Here is a 21,400-nt window from a genome sequence, read left to right on the forward strand (position 1 = left end):
CTGGAAATCAGCTACATGGTCATATGTCATTTTCTTATTTTCTATCTCTAATTTATGAAGTATTTGTATTCTGTTTCTCCTAGATGCTTTAACTGGGAATGGTATTCTGACCAAGGCTACTGTCCCCATTTATGCTACAGGGGTACTGACATGCTACAATCAGGTAAACATGTCTGTCGTTGACCAGCCACACATCTTTCTCATGACTGTTGATAATCAGCATATATAATGTATTAATAATGTATGTATTCATATATTATATCATGTATGTATTAATAATGTATGTATTCATATATTATATCATGTGTGTTATATATACTGTTTGTATTAATAATGTATATATTCATATATTATATAATGTATGTATTAATAATGTATGTATTCATATATTCATATATTATATCATGTATGTATTCATATTTTATATCATGTGTGTATTTTATATCATGTATGTATTAATGTGTGTATTTTATATAATGTATGTATTATATCATGTGTGTATTTATATAATGTATGTATTATTAATGTGTGTATTTTATATAATGTATGTATTAATGTGTGTGTGTGTGTGTGTGTGTGTGTGTGTTTCCTGTAGGATGAGGATCGTAAGCTGCTTGTTGGTTTTCTAGAGGACGTCATGACGACACTGTCTCTCTCACATGCCCCCCTGGACAGCCTCAAAGCCTCCTTTGTAGAGCTGGGGTAACACACACACACACACACACACACACACACACACACACACACACACACACACACACACACATTAGTAAGAATGAATAGTCAACAATCGTGTAATAAACTCTTTACTTTTACTTACTTGGATCTCCTCCGTCTCTCTACAACACCATCTCCCTCTCTCTCTACAACACCATCTCCCTCTCTCTCTACAACACCATCTCCCTCTCTCTCTACAACACCATCTCCCTCTCTCTCTACAACACCATCTCCCTCTCTCTCTACAACACCATCTCCCTCTCTCTCTACAACACCATCTCCCTCTCTCTCTACAACACCATCTCCCTCTCTCTCTCTACAACACCATCTCCCTCTCTCTCTACAACACCATCTCCCTCTCTCTCTCTACAACACCATCTCCCTCTCTCTCTCTACAACACCATCTCCCTCTCTCTCTCTACAACACCATCTCCCTCTCTCTCTCTACAACACCATCTCTCTCTCTCTCTCTCTCTCTCTCTCAGGGCTAACCCAGTGTACCATGAGTTGTTACTGACAGTGCTATGGTACGGAGTGGTCCATACCTCCGCTCTAGTTCGCTGTACCGCCGCACGCATGTTTGAGGTACGACGCCCTGCCACAACGCGCCACACACACAAATTTGTCCACGTAATAACATGCTTTATAGTTTAGACCACATAAGAATGACACTGTATTTTGTTTGATGTATGCTGTATCTAAAATGTTTTATTGAAACCTGTTTTGTCATGGACTAGAAGTAGTCTTCTTGCTGATTTAATCTTACAGTTTTAATAGATAAGTATTGTTGAAACATTGACTGGATTGTAAAGGTTTTTGAGTTGTATTATGCAAACAGAACAATACTGGTTTGAAAATGCCTCCATATGTCTTTCCCCTGCAGCAGCCTCTGCTTGTTATTGCCTTCCCCCTCAAGGGCCTGATTCCATTTTAACCCCTAGCCCCTTCCCAGAGCCCCTACCCCTTCATTGTGAACACCAAAGAGGTAGGAGCGAGAGAAAAACATTGAATCGAAATGGAATCAGGCCGACATAAAATACACTTTTGATGAGGAGGAGGTGTTGTAGCACTATCCCCTTCACTGTCATAGTGGTGTGGACATCCCCCTTCACTGTCATAGTGGTATGGACATCCCCTTCACTGTCATAGTGGTGTGGACATCCCCCTTCACTGTCATAGTGGTCTGGACATCCCCCTTCACTGTCATAGTGGTCTGGACATCCCCTTCACTGTCATAGTGGTCTGGACATCCCCCTTCACTGTCATAGTGGTGTGGACATCCCCCTTAACTGTCATAGTGGTCTGGACATCCCCCTTCACTGTCATAGTGGTCTGGACATCCCCCTTCACTGTCATAGTGGTGTGGACACCCCTTAACTGTCATAGTGGTCTGGACATCCCCCTTCACTGTCATAGTGGTATGGACATCCCCCTTCACTGTCATAGTGGTGTGGACATCCCCCTTAACTGTCATAGTGGTCTGGACATCCCCCTTCACTGTCATAGTGGTCTGGACATCCCCCTTCACTGTCATAGTGGTGTGGACATCCCCCTTAACTGTCATAGTGGTCTGGACATCCCCCTTCACTGTCATAGTGGTCTGGACATCCCCCTTCACTGTCATAGTGGTCTGGACATCCCCCTTAACTGTCATAGTGGTCTGGACATCCCCCTTCACTGTCATAGTGGTATGGACATCCCCCTTCACTGTCATAGTGGTATAGACAACCCCCTCTACTGCCATAGTGGTATAGATATCCCCCTTCATTGTCATAGTGGTATAGCCATCCCCCTTCACTGGCATAGTGGTATAGACATCCCCCTTCACTGTCATAGTGGTCTGGACATCCCCCTTCACTGTCATAGTGGTCTGGACATCCCCCTTAACTGTCATAGTGGTCTGGACATCCCCCTTCACTGTCATAGTGGTGTGGACATCCCCCTTCACTGTCATAGTGGTGTGGACATCCCCCTTCACTGTCATAGTGGTGTGGACATCCCCCTTAACTGTCATAGTGGTGTGGACATCCCCCTTAACTGTCATAGTGGTCTGGACATCCCCCTTCACTGTCATAGTGGTGTGGACATCCCCCTTCACTGTCATAGTGGTCTGGACATCCCCCTTCACTGTCATAGTGGTCTGGACATCCCCCTTAACTGTCATAGTGGTCTGGACATCCCCCTTCACTGTCATAGTGGTGTGGACATCCCCCTTAACTGTCATAGTGGTCTGGACATCGCCCTTCACTGTCATAGTGGTGTGGACATCCCCCTTCACTGTCATAGTGGTGTGGACATCCCCCTTAACTGTCATAGTGGTCTGGACATCCCCCTTCACTGTCATAGTGGTCTGGACATCCCCCTTCACTGTCATAGTGGTCTGGACATCCCCCTTCACTGTCATAGTGGTCTGGACATCCCCCTTCACTGTCATAGTGGTCTGGACATCCCCCTTCACTGTCATAGTGGTCTGGACATCCCCCTTCACTGTCATAGTGGTCTGGACATCCCCCTTTACTGTCATAGTGGTAAAGACATCCCCCATCACTGTCATAGTGGTAAAGACATCCCCCATCACTGTCATAGTGGTATGGACATCCCCCTTCACTGTCATAGTGGTATGGACATCCCCCTTCACTGTCATAGTGGTAAGGACATCCCCCTTCACTGTCATAGTGGTATAGACAACCCCCTCTACTGCCATAGTGGTATAGATATCCCCCTTCATTGTCATAGTGGTATAGCCATCCCCCTTCACTGGCATAGTGGTATAGACATCCCCCTTCACTGGCATAGTGGTATAGACATCCCCCTTTACCGTCATAGTGGTATAGACATAGTGGTATAGACAACCCCCTCTACTGTCATAGTGGTATGGACATCCCCCTTCACTGTCATAGTGGTATGGACATCCCCCTTCACTGTCATAGTGGTATAGACATCCCCCTTTACTGTCATAGTGGTATGGACATCCCCTTTACTGTCATAGTGGTATAGACATCCCCTTTACTGTCATAGTGGTATAGACATCCCCTTTACTGTCATAGTGGTATAGACATCCCCTTTACTGTCATAGTGGTATAGCCATCCCCCTTTACTGTCATAGTGGTATGGACATCCCCTTTACTGTCATAGTGGTATGGACATCCCCTTTACTGTCATAGTGGTATAGACATCCCCTTTACTGTCATAGTGGTATAGCCATCCCCCTTCACTGGCATAGTGTTATAGACATCCCCCTTTACTGTCATAGTGGTATAGACATCCCCGTTCACTGTCATAGTGGTATAGACATCCCCCTTCACTGTCATAGTGGTATAGACATAGTGGTATAGCCATCCCCCTTCACTGGCATAGTGGTATGGACATCCCCCTTCACTGTCATAGTGGTATAGACATCCCCCTTCACTGTCATAGTGGTATAGACATCCCCCTTCACTGTCATAATGGTATAGACATCCCCCTTCACTGTCATAGTGGTCTGGACATCCCCCTTCACTGTCATAGTGGTCTGGACATCCCCCTTAACTGTCATAGTGGTCTGGACATCCCCCTTCACTGTCATAGTGGTCTGGACATCCCCCTTCACTGTCATAGTGGTCTGGACATCCCCCTTCACTGTCATAGTGGTCTGGACATCCCCCTTCACTGTCATAGTGGTCTGGACATCCCCCTTCACTGTCATAGTGGTCTGGACATCCCCCTTCACTGTCATAGTGGTATGGACATCCCCCTTCACTGTCATAGTGGTATGGACATCCCCCTTCACTGTCATAGTGGTATGGACATCCCCCTTCACTGTCATAGTGGTATGGACATCCCCTTCACTGTCATAGTGGTCTGGACATCCCCTTTACTGTCATAGTGGTAAAGACATCCCCTTCACTGTCATAGTGGTATAGACATCCCCTTCACTGTCATAGTGGTATGGACATCCCCCTTCACTGTCATAGTGGTATGGACATCCCCCTTCACTGTCATAGTGGTAAGGACATCCCCCTTCACTGTCATAGTGGTATAGACATCCCCTTTACCGTCATAGTGGTATAGACATAGTGGTATAGACATCCCCCTTTACCGTCATAGTGGTATAGACATAGTGGTATAGACAACCCCCTCTACTGTCACAGTGGTATAGACATCCTCCTTTACCGTCATAGTGGTATAGACATCCCCCTTCACTGTCATAGTGGCATAGACATCCCCCTTCACTGTCAAAGTGGTATAGACATCCCCCTTCACTGTCATAGTGGCATAGACATCCCCCTTCATTGTCATAGTGGTATAGACATCCTCCTTTACCGTCATAGTGGTACAGACATCCTCCTTCACTGTCATAGTGGTATAGACATCCCCCTTCACTGTCAAATTGGTATAGACATCCCCCTTCACTGTCAAAGTGGTATAGACACCCCCCTTCACTGTCAAAGTGGTATAGACATCCCCCTTCACTGTCATAGTGGTATAGACATCCTCCTTTACCGTCATAGTGGTATAGACATAGTGGTATAGCCATCCCCCTTCACTGGCATAGTGGTATAGACATCCCCCTTCACTGTCATAGTGGTATAGACATCCCCCTTCACTGTCATAGTGGTATAGACATCCCCCTTCACTGTCATAGTGGTATAGACATCCCCCTTCACTGTCATAGTGGTATAGACATCCCCCTTCACTGTCAAAGTGGTATAGACATCCCCCTTCATTGTCATAGTGGTATAGACATCCCCCTTTACTGTCATAGTGGTATAGACATCCCCCTCTACTGTCATAGTGATCTGGACATCCCCCTTCACTGTCAAAGTGGTCTGGACATCCCCCATCACTGTCAAAGTGGTCTGGACATCCCCCTTCACTGTCATAGTGGTATAGACATAGTGGTATAGCCATCCCCCTTCACTGGCATAGTGGTATGGACATCCCCCTTCACTGTCATAGTGGTATAGACATCCCCCTTCACTGTCATAGTGGTATAGACATCCCCCTTCACTGTCATAGTGGTATAGACATCCCCCTTCACTGTCATAATGGTATAGACATCCCCCTTCACTGTCATAGTGGTCTGGACATCCCCCTTCACTGTCATAGTGGTCTGGACATCCCCCTTCACTGTCATAGTGGTCTGGACATCCCCCTTCACTGTCATAGTGGTCTGGACATCCCCCTTCACTGTCATAGTGGTCTGGACATCCCCCTTCACTGTCATAGTGGTCTGGACATCCCCCTTCACTGTCATAGTGGTCTGGACATCCCCCTTCACTGTCATAGTGGTCTGGACATCCCCCTTCACTGTCATAGTGGTCTGGACATCCCCCTTCACTGTCATAGTGGTATGGACGTCCCCCTTCACTGTCATAGTGGTATGGACATCCCCCTTCACTGTCATAGTGGTATGGACATCCCCCTTCACTGTCATAGTGGTCTGGACATCCCCCTTTACTGTCATAGTGGTAAAGACATCCCCCTTCACTGTCATAGTGGTATAGACATCCCCCTTCACTGTCATAGTGGTATGGACATCCCCCTTCACTGTCATAGTGGTATGGACATCCCCCTTCACTGTCATAGTGGTAAGGACATCCCCCTTCACTGTCATAGTGGTATAGACATCCCCTTTACCGTCATAGTGGTATAGACATAGTGGTATAGACATCCCCCTTTACCGTCATAGTGGTATAGACATAGTGGTATAGACAACCCCCTCTACTGTCACAGTGGTATAGACATCCTCCTTTACCGTCATAGTGGTATAGACATCCTCCTTTACCGTCATAGTGGTATAGACATCCCCCTTCACTGTCATAGTGGCATAGACATCCCCCTTCACTGTCAAAGTGGTATAGACATCCCCCTTCACTGTCATAGTGGCATAGACATCCCCCTTCATTGTCATAGTGGTATAGACATCCTCCTTTACCGTCATAGTGGTACAGACATCCTCCTTCACTGTCATAGTGGTATAGACATCCCCCTTCACTGTCAAATTGGTATAGACATCCCCCTTCACTGTCAAAGTGGTATAGACATCCCCCTTCACTGTCAAAGTTGTATAGACATCCCCCTTCACTGTCATAGTGGTATAGACATCCTCCTTTACCGTCATAGTGGTATAGACATAGTGGTATAGCCATCCCCCTTCACTGGCATAGTGGTATAGACATCCCCCTTCACTGTCATAGTGGTATAGACATCCCCCTTCACTGTCATAGTGGTATAGACATCCCCCTTCACTGTCATAGTGGTATAGACATCCCCCTTCACTGTCAAAGTGGTATAGACATCCCCCTTTACTGTCATAGTGGTATAGACATCCCCCTCTACTGTCATAGTGATCTGGACCACCCCCTTCACTGTCAAAGTGGTCTGGACATCCCCCTTCACTGTCAAAGTGGTCTGGACATCCCCCTTCACTGTCATAGTGGTCTGGACATCCCCCTTCATTGTCATAGTGGTATAGACATCCCCCTTCACTGTCATAGTGGTATAGACATCCTCCTTTACCGTCATAGTGGTATAGACGTCCCCCTTCACTGTCATAGTGGTATAGACATCCCCCTTCACTGTCATAGTGGTATAGACATAGTGGTATAGCCATCCTCCTTCACTGTCAAAGTGGTCTGGACATCCCCCTTCACTGTCATAGTGGTCTGGACATCCCCCTTCATTGTCATAGTGGTATAGACATCCCCCTTCACTGGCATAGTGGTCTGGACATCCCCCTTCACTGTCATAGTGGTCTGGACCTCCCCCTTCACTGTCATAGTGGTATAGACATCCCCCTCTACTGTCATAGTGGTATAGACATCCCCCTTCACTGTCAGTGGTATAGACATCCCCCTCTACTGTCATAGTGGTATAGACATCCCCCTTTACTGTCATAGTGGTATGGACATCCCCCTTTACTGTCATAGTGGTATGGACATCCCCCTTTACTGTCATAGTGGTATAGACATCCCCCTTTACTGTCATAGTGGTATGGACATCCCCCTTTACTGTCATAGTGGTATAGACATCCCCCTCTACTGTCATAGTGATCTGGACATCCCCCTTCACTGTCATAGTGGTATTGACATCCCCCTTTACTGTCATAGTGGTATAGACATCCCCCTTTACTGTCATAGTGGTATAGACATCCCCCTTTACTGTCATAGTGGTATGGACATCCCCCTTTACTGTCATAGTGGTATAGACATCCCCCTCTACTGTCATAGTGATCTGGACATCCCCCTTCACTGTCATAGTGGTATGGACATCCCCCTTCACTGTCATAGTGGTATAGACATCCCCCTCTACTGTCATAGTGATCTGGACATCCCCCTTCACTGTCATAGTGGTATAGACATCCCCCTTTACTGTCATAGTGGTATAGACATCCCCCTTTACTGTCATAGTGGTATAGACATCCCCCTTTACTGTCATAGTGGTATGGACATCCCCCTTTACTGTCATAGTGGTATAGACATCCCCCTCTACTGTCATAGTGATCTGGACATCCCCCTTCACTGTCAAAGTGGTATAGACATCCCCCTTCATTGTCATAGTGGTCTGGACATCCCCCTTCACTGTCATAGTGGTCTGGACATCCCCCTTCACCCTTCACTGTCATAGTGGTATAGACATCCCCCTCTACTGTCATTGTGGTATAGACATCCCCCTTCACTGTCAAAGTGGTATAGACATCCCCCTCTACTGTCATAGTGGTATGGACATCCCCCTTTACTGTCATAGTGGTATAGACATCCCCCTTTACTGTCATAGTGGTATAGACATCCCCCTTTACTGTCATAGTGGTATAGACATCCCCCTTTACTGTCATAGTGGTATGGACATCCCCCTTTACTGTCATAGTGGTATAGACATCCCCTTTACTGTCATAGTGGTATAGACAACCCCCGCTACTGTCATAGTGGTATAGACACCCCCCTCTACTGTCATAGTGGTCTGGACATCCCCCTTCACCCTTCACTGTCATAGTGGTATAGACATCCCCCTCTACTGTCATTGTGGTATAGACATCCCCCTTCACTGTCAAAGTGGTATAGACATCCCCCTCTACTGTCATAGTCGTATAGACATCCCCCTTTACTGTCATAGTGGTATGGACATCCCCCTTTACTGTCATAGTGGTATAGACATCCCCCTTTACTGTCATAGTGGTATAGACATCCCCCTTTACTGTCATAGTGGTATGGACATCCCCCTTTACTGTCATAGTGGTATAGACATCCCCCTTTACTGTCATAGTGGTATAGACATCCCCCTCTACTGTCAAAGTGGTATAGACATCCCCCTCTACTGTCATAGTGGTATAGACATCCCCTTTACTGTCATAGTGGTATAGACATCCCCTTTACTGTCATAGTGGTATAGACAACCCCCTCTACTGTCATAGTGGTATAGACACCCCCCTCTACTGTCATAGTGGTATAGACATCCCCCTTCACTGTCATAGTGGTATAGACATCCCCCTCTACTGTCAAAGTGGTATAGACATCCCCCTCTACTGTCATAGTGGTATAGACATCCCCTTTACTGTCATAGTGGTATAGACAACCCCCTCTACTGTCATAGTGGTATAGACACCCCCCTCTACTGTCATAGTGGTATAGACATCCCCCTTTACTGTCATAGAGGTATAGACATCCCCCTTTACTGACATAGTGGTATAGACACTTAACCCCCCTATCACCATCTCATAGTTGTATATCCCTCCCATGCCATTCTCTGCAGGCTCGGCAGAAGTTGCCCCTAACCACAGATCAAGGATCTGATCCCTCTGCCCCCAGTCCTAACCATGACTATTAGGGCATTAACAAAAATCTGACTCTGGACCACTGGTTCGGGGGAACTTCTACCAACTCTGTTCAGCAGCTCTGTTTGCTTGGCTTCTCACTTATTGGTTGTTTGTATTTTTTGTTTGTTTACCTGTGTGTTTACGTGCGGGCTTGGGCGTGCGTGACACGCGTTCCTACCTTGGCGCTGCTGCTACTTCTTGTTGTTGTATATCACTTCCTTTCTTTCTTTTTGTTTTCCTTTTTCCCTCTCCTCCCTCTCTTGGCGTGTTGCCATGACACTGCTGGCTCTGTCCATCACCCGCCCCTGGGCTGTGACATCACGGCTGTGTTGTCCAAACAGCTGCTGGTGAAGGGGGTGAATGAGACGCTGGTGGCTCAGAGGGTGGTGCCTGCTCTCATCACGCTCTCCAGCGACCCTGAGATGTAAGTGTCTCCTGCTGCCTTGTCTGGCCACCTCGACCCCTCCTCCAACCTCACAGGAAGAACCCTAACCTCTTTGATGAGGATATATATTGAATAACACCAGAGCTTTCAGGACTGTAGTTGGTATGGAAACATACATCCATTATTAAAGGAGTCAATGGTTTGACTTAGGATTTTTTTTTTTTCAAAACTCAGGGACAATGAGGCTTTGCAACATAAATCAATTCCAAAGTAGGTGCTTTCTCTAAACTGTGTATCTTTAGGGTTTTTGCCCTGTCTGTGCTCCTAGATGGTTCAAGGTCTCTCTGGATAAAAGTCTTCTTAGGGCTTTCTTCCTGTAGAGGTTGAGGTGCGGTCGACCGTGTGCGGTTCTGTGTTTACTGTCACTAACACCAGGCATCATCAGTGTGCGACACTAACCCACACCCCGGTAGTCACTATATAACCATGCTTGAAAGGACAGCAGTATGATGCTTTCTAAACACTAGCCCAAACCCTTACTTCTAACCTTGATCGTAACCTAGTCCTCAATTAAGACAAAATATGTAATGTACTTGATCATCAGTTCTGACAATATAGGTCATTTTTGTCCTTTCTGGCATGATCTACCCAATCATGTTCATCGCATCATCAGTCTGCTACACTACCCCAACTCGCGCTCTGATTGGCTGCATGTGGAGATCATCCCAGCATGTTCAGCTGTAATGCACTACCCCCCATCCTCCTCCTCACCCCCTTTTTAGCAGACCCCCTCCACCCAACCCTCAGGTCCTGGACGATTGCCCCCCTCCCTCCCTCCCTCCCTCCTAACCTCTTCGTCTCTCCCTCCTAACCGTTTCCAGTTGATTCTGCGAGGCATGTCAGAAGCTTTAATAGACCGTCGGGTGGCCCCGGCTCTTATTACACTGTGCAGTGGCCCTGAATTGTGAGTCAACGAAGACGAGACGTTTTCTCTCCTCTCCTCTCCTCTCTATCCCTCCTTCCTCTGCATCCTCCTGGTTCTATTTAGTGTGTTATATTATTTAAATCCATACGGACACTGGAATGATCTAACATCACCATTAACCTTGGCATTAACATACATGATCCACACTGATGCTTGGTTGGTGTTGGTCTGTTTTATATTGTCTTCTGAGCTGCATTTTGTAGTTTGAATAAAGCAGAGACCTGGCTCTGTTCTAACTCCTGTCTGGCTTATAGTTCAGTTAGGATCTCTACTATCCCTGCCTTTGGTACCATCATGGAGACAGTCACGCAAAAAGAGGTATGGACATGCTGATTCTCATATATGCACAAACTACACTCCTGCATTAAGCAAGTCTGGGTTAGATGTTTGAGCACAGGTGTGTTTTGTATTGTGTCCATGTGTATTAGGGGGAGTATCCATGTGTGTGTGTGTGTGTGTGTGTGTGTGTGTGTGTGTGTGTGTGTGTGTGTGTGTGTACATTAATATGTGTGTGTGTCCCAGCTGTTGGAGCGTGTGAAGATGCAGCTGGCATCGTTCCTGGAGGACCCACAGTACCAGGACCAACACTCTCTACACATGGAGATCATCAGGACCTTTGGCCGGGTCGGACCCAACGCTGAGCCACGCTTCAGAGACGAGTGTCAGTACTACTGATAATACACAAACACTACGCTGAACCACACTTCACAGACGAGTGTCAGTACTACTGATAATACACACACACTACGCTGAGCCACGCTTCAGAGACGAGTGTCAGTACTACTTATAATACACACACACTACGCTGAACCACACTTCACAGACGAGTGTCAGTACTACTGATAATACACACACACACTACGCTGAACCACACTTCACAGACGAGTGTCAGTACTACTGATAATACACACACACTACGCTGAGCCACGCTTCAGAGACGAGTGTCAGTACTACTTATAATACACACACACTACGCTGAACCACACTTCACAGACGAGTGTCAGTACTACTGATAATACACACACACACTACGCTGAGTCACGCTTCAGAGACGAGTGTCAGTATTACTGATAATACACACACACTACGCTGAGCCACGCTTCAGAGACGAGTGTCAGTACTACTGATAATACACACACTACGCTGAGCCACGCTTCAGAGACGAGTGTCAGTACTACTGATAATACACACACACTACGCTGAGCCACGCTTCAGAGACGAGTGTCAGTACTACTGATAATACACACACACTACGCTGAACCACACTTCACAGACGAGTGTCAGTACTACTGATAATACACACACACACTACGCTGAGCCACACTTCAGAGACCAGTGTCAGTACTACTGATAATACACACACACACACTACGCTGAACCACACTTCACAGATGAGTGTCAGTACTACTGATGATACACACACACACTACGCTGAACCACACTTCACAGACGAGTGTCAGTACTACTGATAATACACACACACACTACGCTGAACCACACTTCACAGACGAGTGTCAGTACTACTGATAATACACACACACTACGCTGAACCACACTTCACAGACGAGTGTCAGTACTACTGATAATACACACACACTACGCTGAGCCACGCTTCAGAGACGAGTGTCAGTACTACTGATAATACACACACACACTACGCTGAGCCACGCTTCAGAGACGAGTGTCAGTACTACTGATAATACACACACACTACGCTGAACCACACTTCACAGACGAGTGTCAGTACTACTGATAATACACACACACACTACGCTGAGCCACGCTTCAGAGACGAGTGTCAGTACTACTGATAATACACACACACTACGCTGAGCCACGCTTCAGAGACGAGTGTCAGTACTACTGATAATACACACACACTACACTGAGCCACGCTGAGCCACGATAATACACACACACACAGAGACCAGTGTCAGTACTACTGATAATACACACACACTACGCTGAACCACACTTCACAGACGAGTGTCAGTACTACTGATAATACACACACACACACTACGCTGAACCACACTTCACAGATGAGTGTCAGTACTACTGATAATACACACACACACTACGCTGAGCCACGCTTCAGAGACGAGTGTCAGTACTACTGATAATACACACACACTACGCTGAACCACACTTCACAGACGAGTGTCAGTACTACTGATAATACACACACACACTACGCTGAACCACACTTCACAGACGAGTGTCAGTACTACTGATAATACACACACACACTACGCTGAACCACACTTCACAGACAAGTGTCAGTACTACTGATAATACACACACACACTACGCTGAACCACACTTCACAGACGAGTGTCAGTACTACTGATAATACACACACACACTACGCTGAACCACACTTCACAGACAAGTGTCAGTACTACTGATAATACACACACACACTACGCTGAACCACACTTCACAGACAAGTGTCAGTACTACTGATAATACACACACACTACGCTGAACCACACTTCACAGACAAGTGTCAGTATGGACACATACATACACACACACTAATGCAAAGGCACACTAAAACAAGAGCGCAGACACACTCACATATGGACTCAAATCCACACACACACACACACACACACACACACACACACACACACACACACACATAGTGATATTTGTTTGTTTTTTTGTCTTCCAGTTGTGCTGCCTCACCTCCACAAACTAGCGTTGGGTAACAACGTCCAGGCTACAGAGAGTAAGAGGATAGACATCGCTACTCAGCTGTTTGAGGCCTACAGCGCTCTCTCCTGTTGCTGTATCCTTCACCCAACACGTGTGTGTGTGTGTGTGTGTGTGTGTGTGTGTGTGTGTGTGTGTGTGTGTGTGTGTGTGTGTGTGTGTGTGTGTGTGTGTGTGTGTGTGTGTGTGTGTGTGTGTGTGTGTGTGTGTGTGTGTGTGTGTGTGAAATCAAATTGAAATAAAATGTATTTGTCACATGCAGCAGGTATAAGAGGTGCAGCACAATGCTTATGTCAAATCAAATGTATTCGGAGAATGTGACAAATAACAACAGGTGTAGTAGACTTTACCGTGAAATGCTTACTTACAAGCCCTTAACCAGCAATGCAGGTCAAGAAAGAGTTAAGAAAATATTTGCTAGATAAACTAAAGTAAAAACAGTAAAATAACAATAACGAGGCTGTATACAGGGGGTACCAGTACCGAGTCAATGTGGAGGCTGTATACAGGGGGTACCAGCACCGAGTCAATGTGTGGGGGTACAGGTTAGTCAAGTTATTTTGTACATGTAGGTTGGGGTAAAGTGACTATGCATAGGTAATAAACAGCTAGCTCCCTCAACAATGCTGTACATGAATCAATAATAACTATGAAATTAGTCAAAAATAGGTGTATACATAGTGATAATGGACCTGTATGTACAATTCTAAAGTGGCTAGTGGAATCAATATTATATGATAGAACAGCAGCTTTGTCTGCATGTATGAGTTCTGGGTGTGTTTGTGTCAGTGTTGGCTGTGGGGGTAGTCTGTGAAAATAATCTCTAACGTGCATATAATTTCTCTGGTGCAAATAGTCTGTAAGGTGCAGGGAGACAACTAGGTTTAGCTTTTCAGCAGTCTGGTGGCCTGGTTCCGAGACCCAATACTCCAATACAGCTTGCCAGATGGTAACAGAGTGAACAGTCCGTGGCCCGGGTGACTGGAGTCCTTGACTATCTTTTGGGCCTTCCTCAGACACCGCCTGGTGTAGAAGACCTAGAGGGCAGGGAGCTCACCCACAGTCATGTATTGGGCCACATCCGCATCACCCTATGTAGAGCCTTGCAGTTCAAAGGCGGTGCAGTTGCAAGATGCTCTCGATGGTGCAAGGATCCAAGGGCCCATGCCAAATTTCTTCAGGTGCATGAGGTTGAAGAGGCTGTACTGCGCCTTCTTCACCCCTGTGGTGGTGTGATTGGACCATGTCAGGTTCTCTGTGATGTGATAATAAAGACAGAGGAGGCTTTTGACCCTCTCCACTGCAGGTCCTGTCGATGACAATAGGGGAGTGCTCCACACGTTGTTCCCTGTGGACCACGATCAGCTCCATGGTGATCAGCTGTGTGTGTTCCTTGCTACTGTGTCCTTAACCTCTTACCTCCACCCGACACGCAGGCGTCCCATCTAGACATCTGGAAATGCAAATGCGCTACGCTAAATGCTAATAGCACTCGTTAAAATTCAAACGTTAATTAAAACACACATGCAGGGTACTGAATTAAAGCTACACTCGTTGTGAATCCAGCCAACAAGTCAGATTTTTAAAATGCTTTTCGGCGAAAGCATGAGAAGCTATTATCTGACAGCATGCAACACCCCTAAAGACCCGCAGGGGACGTAAACAAAATAATTAGCATAGTCGGCTCTAAACAAAATGCAGAAATAAAATATAAAACATTCATTACCTTTGACGATCTTCTTTGTTGGCACTCCTAGATGTCCCATAAACATCACTATTGGGTCTTTTTTTCGATTAAATCGGTCCATATATAGCCTAGATATCGATCTATGAAGACTGTGTGATCAAGGAAAAAAACAGCGTTTTATAACGCAACGTCATTTTTTTAAATAAAAAAAGTCGACGATAAACTTTCACAAAACACTTCAAAATACTTTTGTAATGCAACTTTAGGTATTAGTAAACGTTAATAATCGATCAAATTGATCACGGGGTGATGTATATTCTATAGCTCTACGTCTTGAAATAATGTCCGGGTAAATCTCAACCAAAATATCCTGTTGGAGACCGGAAGAAATGGGCTGTCTCTTGTTCGTTTAACCAAGAAAAAAATCCTAGGCAAATGACAAGACTGTTGACATTGTGTGGAAGCTGTAGGTATTGCAACCTCGGCTCCAGGTAATGTGGTTTCTATTCAACAATACATTCAAGTGGCGCATTGATATATTTTCCAGTTTTCAGTGATCAGATTTTCCTGCGCTTTTCGATGAAACGCACGTTCTGTTATAGTCACAGCCGTGATTTAACCAGTTTTAGAAACGTCTGAGTGTTTTCTATCCACACATACTAATCATATGCATATACTATATTCCTGGCATGAGTAGCAGGGCGCTGAAATGTTGCGTGATTTTTAACAGAATGTTTGGAAAAAGTAGGGGGTAGGATCAACAGGTTAACTTACAGAACTTACCTCACCCTTTATTAATGGTTGAGACAAACCGCTACATATTAATGAGTTGAGTCGAGGCCTTTAAACGGAAAAGCTGAAAGAGGACAATAGTTCATTAAGTGGTTTTTAAATGTGTCCACCTAGCAGTATGTACTTAAGACATTTCAAGAACTGTCCCCACAGCAGAGTGTTGGCTTGGCTGGGGCTCAGGGGAGAGTGTTTTATTTCACTTTTATAGCTGTGACTCAGAATACGTCTTTAGAATAACAAGACCTGGGTCAAGACTAGGTTACTGTAGTCAGACTAGGTTACTGTAGTCAGACTAGGTTACTGTAGGTTAAAAGTTCACTATTTGGGGTTCTGGGCTGTAATCGACCAACCCTGCCTCAGTCAGTGTGGTGTGTATATATATATAGTACACTGAATAAGTTGAATACATTAGCTGTATGTGTATTTATGCGCTGGCGAGTTGAGAAAGGAAAATGAACTCTCCATTTTGGGGCCGTATGCTGATTACAGGGTTGAGTGGGCGGAGAGAGGGAGGGAGACAGAGAGAGACGGACCACAGCCCACAGAGAGGGAGAGCGAAAATGAGAGAGACGGACAGTAACAGACCACAGTCTGCCTCAGAGAGACGGAGAAGCCAGAAGAGAAAATGACAGAGGGAGAGCTGCCTCTAAGCCTTTGGTCAGAATTCCCAGCATATGGCATGTGCATGCATGCGTGCACGTTCCTCCCTAAATGTGTTCCCAAAATAGTGAGGCTCCTCAAGGGCGTGTTTCGCAGCACTGCGACATACCTCCCTAACCTCTCTAGTGACTTCCATGCCACCTCACGCAGTCACTCACACCAGCTGGCTGAGGTTTGGTAATGTGTGAATATCGCAGGCTATACGGGGGGTCTCGTGTAGCTTTGGTCACAGTGGCTAAACTCCCCACTATCAGAGCCTGGTACTGTGACACCATCATTGTGCGACGAGGCAGTGGAATTACTGTGGCCCTCTGGGTAATGTAGTCATATAACCTCACTAATCTTACTTGTTTTAAACTGTGTTAGTGTCATAATATTACTTCATTCACAACGGTTCAGTTGACCAGTGTTCAGTAGTGTTTAACTCTGTGTTGGTGTTTGGTTGTCCAGTGTTCAGTGTAGGTTAACTTTGTGTTCAGTTATCCGGTCCTTGACCTCCTGCTCCAGTCATCTCAGAGGAGCTGATGGTGAATCACTTCCTGCCTGGCCTGAGGTGTCTGAGGACCGACATGGAACAGCTATCTCCTGAACACGAGGTACACACACACACACACACACACACACTGACCACAGTAGCTCTCCCAAACTACATCAAATGACCTGTTTCCCATGCCAGTTAAAGACCAGCTGATTCCCAGACCACTTACCACACAGCGTGATGTTGTCTCCAGGAGGGACACTCACCAGGCATACTTTCCACAGCACCGCAGTCTAACTGGTATATTTTCCACTGTGTGTGTCTCCTTTCCTGTTGCAGGTGATCCTGAGCTCCATGATCAAGGAGGGGGAGATGAAGGTAGAAAACAGAGGGATCGGACAGGCAGAGGGGTGAGTACTAACGCACACCAGTAAATCACTACTAAAGCACACCAGTAAATCAGTACACAATCACAGTCCTGTGTGCTATGTCTGTTATGTCAGAGCATTCAAAATCACACACACACACACAAAACTCTACAAACTCTCCTTGTCTTTATCCGCTGGTTTTCGTCCCACACCATGAGTGCTGTTGACTGTTGGGTCACAGTCATATGACCCTCTGGAAGCCTAGCTGCATTAACAGTAGCGAAACTGCATCCTTTAGATTCAGGACAGTGGTAAGGAAGGGAGGTTAGGGGGAGGAGAGAAGAGAGCCTGTAAAGAGCATTGGGACTCAGCCATAGTGTGAGGGGGAGGTTAGGGAGTAGTGGAAATCAACTATTATAGACTGCCCATAGTGTGGCTGTCTTGTGAACATGTGTTTCTGCCTCGTTAAAAACAGACCTGTGTATGTGCGCACACGTGTACCCTCTGAACTCTTGAACTCTTGAGGCTGTAGCCTAGCAACACAGTCACACCCCCCAATGTCATATTGAGTCTTGTTTTGAGGTTGTTGGTTTAATCATCATGTTTAATTCTAACTATAGAATCTCTCAGCGTCATCATGCACAGTGTTAGAGACAAGAGTTGGGTCTGTTTTAGACTCAGAGTATCTATCAACCACCATGTTACTACACCACGGCACTCAACTCCAGCATTTTACATAACTTTAAATTGACTATTGACCAAATTTAGTTGAAGAGTTGTTCCCCTACAGTTCTTTATCTGCTGTTGTTCAACCAGATTTAGGCAGAGGGAGAAAAAGAGGAACTCTCCTAACTCTCAGTCAGTAGAGACTGTTACTGTTAACTCTGAGGAAACAGCTTTTCCATTTACCTGTCCAAATATATGGACGGAGAGACTGAAACAAGAGCAGAACAAAGCAAACAAATGAGCATTTGACAGTTGACACTGTCAATCACTGTATGTTTAGGAGGAGAACGATTGTAGAGATTATAGGGAAAACATTCTGGATGAATGATAGTATACTGATTATTTGTGTCCAGGCTATATACGATACAGTATGTGCCATTCTATAGGTTATATAATATATCCCATTCTACAGTATTATCATCAATATAACCTCTATATATATATATAGGTTTATTATATATATATATATCTTGTCTCATTGCTGCAACTCCCGTACGACCTCGGGAGAGGCGAAAGTCGAGAGCCGTGCGTCCTCCGAAACACAACCAAACACAACCAAGCCGCTCTGCTTCTTGACACAATGCCCACTTCACCCGGAAGCCAGCCGCACCAATGTGTCGGAGGAAACAACGTACACCTGGCGACTGTGTCAGCGTGCACTGCTCCCGGCCCACCACAGGAGTCGCTAGTGCGCGATGGGACAAGGACATCCCTGCCGGCCAAACCCCCGCTGGGCCAATTGTGCACCGCCCCGTGGGTCTCCCGTTCGTGGCTGGCTGTGACAGAGCCTGGACTCGAACCCAGAATCTCTAGTGGGCCTTAGACCACTGCGCCACTCGGGAGGCCCAATATAACTCATATATACACTTTGGACAGTTTATTAGGTACTTATTAGTTCACCTGGTTCACAAAAATGGTCACGTGGCTTGTTCTATAAAGCAAGCAGACAGGCATCGAGACATTCAGTTACTGTGCAATTGAACGTTAGAATGGGCAAAACAAGTGACCTAAGCGGCTTTGAGTGTGGTGTGATCGCCGGTGCCAGGCGCGAGAGTTCCAGTATCTCAGAAATGGCCGGCTTCCCGGGCTTTTCACGCACAACAGTGTCTAGGGTTTACAGAGAATGGTACAACAAACAACAAACATCCAGTCAGCGGCTGTCCTGTGGGCGAAAACAGCTTATTGACGAGAGAGGTTGAAGGAGAATGGCAAGAATCTTGCAAGCTAACAGGCGGGCCACAAACCGACAGTAGTGTGCAGAACAGCATCTTGGGAAAGCACAACTTGTGGGCCCTTGTGACAGATGGGCTATTGAAGCAGATGACCACGTCACTATCAGCTACAAACAAGAAGGAGCCATTCCAGTGGGCACACGATCACCAACACTGGACAATTGAGGAGTGGAAAAACAATACCCGGTACGACGAATCCCGGTTGCGTCATCCTGATGGCAGAGTCAGGATTTGGCGTAAGCAGCATGAGTCCATGGCCTCATCCTGCCTGGTGTCAACGGTACAGACTGGTGGCGGTGGTGTAATGGTGTAGGGAATGTTTTCCTGACACCTTCAGGTCCCGTGTTACCAATTGAGCAAATTTTTAAAGCCACAGCATGTCTGAACATAGAATCCATGCTCTGAAGAATTCAGGCTGTTCTGGAGGCAAAATGGGTTCCGACCCGGTACTAGATGGGTGTACCTAATAAACTGTAGCTCTCTGTGAGGATGATGCAATATCTAAGCTCTATAATAAATGTACACGTTGACATTTTAGTGATTTAGCAGACGCTCTTATCCAGAATGACTTACATAGTGCATTCATCTTAGGATCGCTAGGTGGGACAACCACTTATCTGTCGTAGTAAGTACATTTTCACTCAAAGTAGTTATCAGCAAACTCTGTGCTGGTAGGAGAAGACATGCTGGCCAACGTGTTGATTGTGTTTCTGTTCCTGTAGCTCTGTGTCCATTGCTGCTAGTCTGGTTGGTGAAGACGCTAAAACCAAGTTCCTGAGTAAGATGGGTCAGCTGACCACGTCCGGCGCCATGCTGGCCAACGTCTTCCAGAGGAAGAAATGATCAATCCTTCCGTCTGGGGCCCCAGCGCACTACATATCCCATGAGCCTCCAGTGTCCGGGAGCGCTGGCCCAGCCACCAGTGATAGGCCAGGTCAGGGTCTGTTCGAATACCTTCTAGATGCATCCTTCACTCCTCTGTGACTCGAAAGGGGAGAGCTATCTGGCTGAGCCCTAGGAAGGGAGGAAGGAAGGGTGCGCTTTGAACTATTCGATCAGGGCCAGGGTGTATATCAATACTCTGAAGTGACTTCCTCGTCTCAAGGAGAGAAGACGAGATGAGTAGAGGAAGTCATTATAGACTATTGAGATGCACCTAATTGGGTTTGATTTAGAATTTTAGCTTGCGCCATGTCGGCACCAAAAGCTTTATGAATGTTGCAGTCCAGTCTAGTTAGAATGTTAGTGGCGTTCTATGTCAGAATGTGATTGTTCCGGAACCTTTTGGTGTCAACATGGAGAGGACTAGCTTACTAACTGACGTCTGTCTGTATGTTCATGGCTCTGGGGAATCGCCTACTTGAAGTCAAAATCGCCTGCCTTTATTTCGTCACGTCTCTCTCTCTCATTGTTGTTTTGATAGTCTCTATTTTATAACTTATTTATCTCTTAAGACTTTATTCCTCCAAAGAAATGTGCACATCACTTTATCATTCTTTTCTCTTTATTGTGTGTATTTTGATTCAGAGTCGTCTTATTATATATGATGTACATGATCATCATCACTACCATTCATTGGCTTAGTTTGTTTATGTTGGAAATGTGAAGATGAAGAACACTGATTCCCTCGCTCCATGCCTCCCTCCTTTCCCTGTCTCGTTCTGCCTCTGCGTGTTGCAGTGTCTCGGCTGGTTCTTATCTAAAGTGGCTGTTCTGATTTGGGTTTTGTTATTTTCTCTTTGGGATATGCTCTACAAGTAAATAACTGTATGATACACTGAAATGAAAAGGACTGTACCCATATTATTATGTACATTTGAAATTGGTGTCATGAAATAATAAAAGACGAAATAAACAA

At 45.9% G+C, this 21,400-nt stretch overlaps 1 protein-coding gene across 7 annotated transcripts in view; it reads left to right on the forward strand.

The window, feature by feature from the left end:
* The window catches only part of relch (RAB11 binding and LisH domain, coiled-coil and HEAT repeat containing), a 48,778-nt gene extending 27,378 nt beyond the window's left edge, over nucleotides 1-21,400 (forward strand). For 4 of the 7 annotated variants that reach the window (XM_052483605.1, XM_052483607.1, XM_052483609.1 and 1 more), the window contains 10 exons: nucleotides 84-163; nucleotides 596-702; nucleotides 1,203-1,302; nucleotides 9,853-9,935; nucleotides 11,136-11,199; nucleotides 11,404-11,542; nucleotides 13,559-13,675; nucleotides 17,246-17,334; nucleotides 17,556-17,626; nucleotides 20,265-21,400. In XM_052483605.1, coding sequence (XP_052339565.1) covers nucleotides 84-163; nucleotides 596-702; nucleotides 1,203-1,302; nucleotides 9,853-9,935; nucleotides 11,136-11,199; nucleotides 11,404-11,542; nucleotides 13,559-13,675; nucleotides 17,246-17,334; nucleotides 17,556-17,626; nucleotides 20,265-20,385 — 971 coding nt within the window. In that variant the 3' untranslated portion in view covers nucleotides 20,386-21,400. Of the gene's footprint in view, nucleotides 1-83; nucleotides 164-595; nucleotides 703-1,202; nucleotides 1,303-9,852; nucleotides 9,936-10,777; nucleotides 10,861-11,135; nucleotides 11,200-11,403; nucleotides 11,543-13,558; nucleotides 13,676-17,245; nucleotides 17,335-17,555; nucleotides 17,627-20,264 lie in introns of those variants that run through there. The other 3 variants (XM_052483606.1, XM_052483610.1, XR_008083732.1) reach the window with 2 other exon arrangements.

Source organism: Oncorhynchus keta, chromosome 28 (genome assembly GCF_023373465.1).
Source record: "Oncorhynchus keta strain PuntledgeMale-10-30-2019 chromosome 28, Oket_V2, whole genome shotgun sequence".
Taxonomy (NCBI): Eukaryota; Metazoa; Chordata; class Actinopteri; order Salmoniformes; family Salmonidae; genus Oncorhynchus; species Oncorhynchus keta.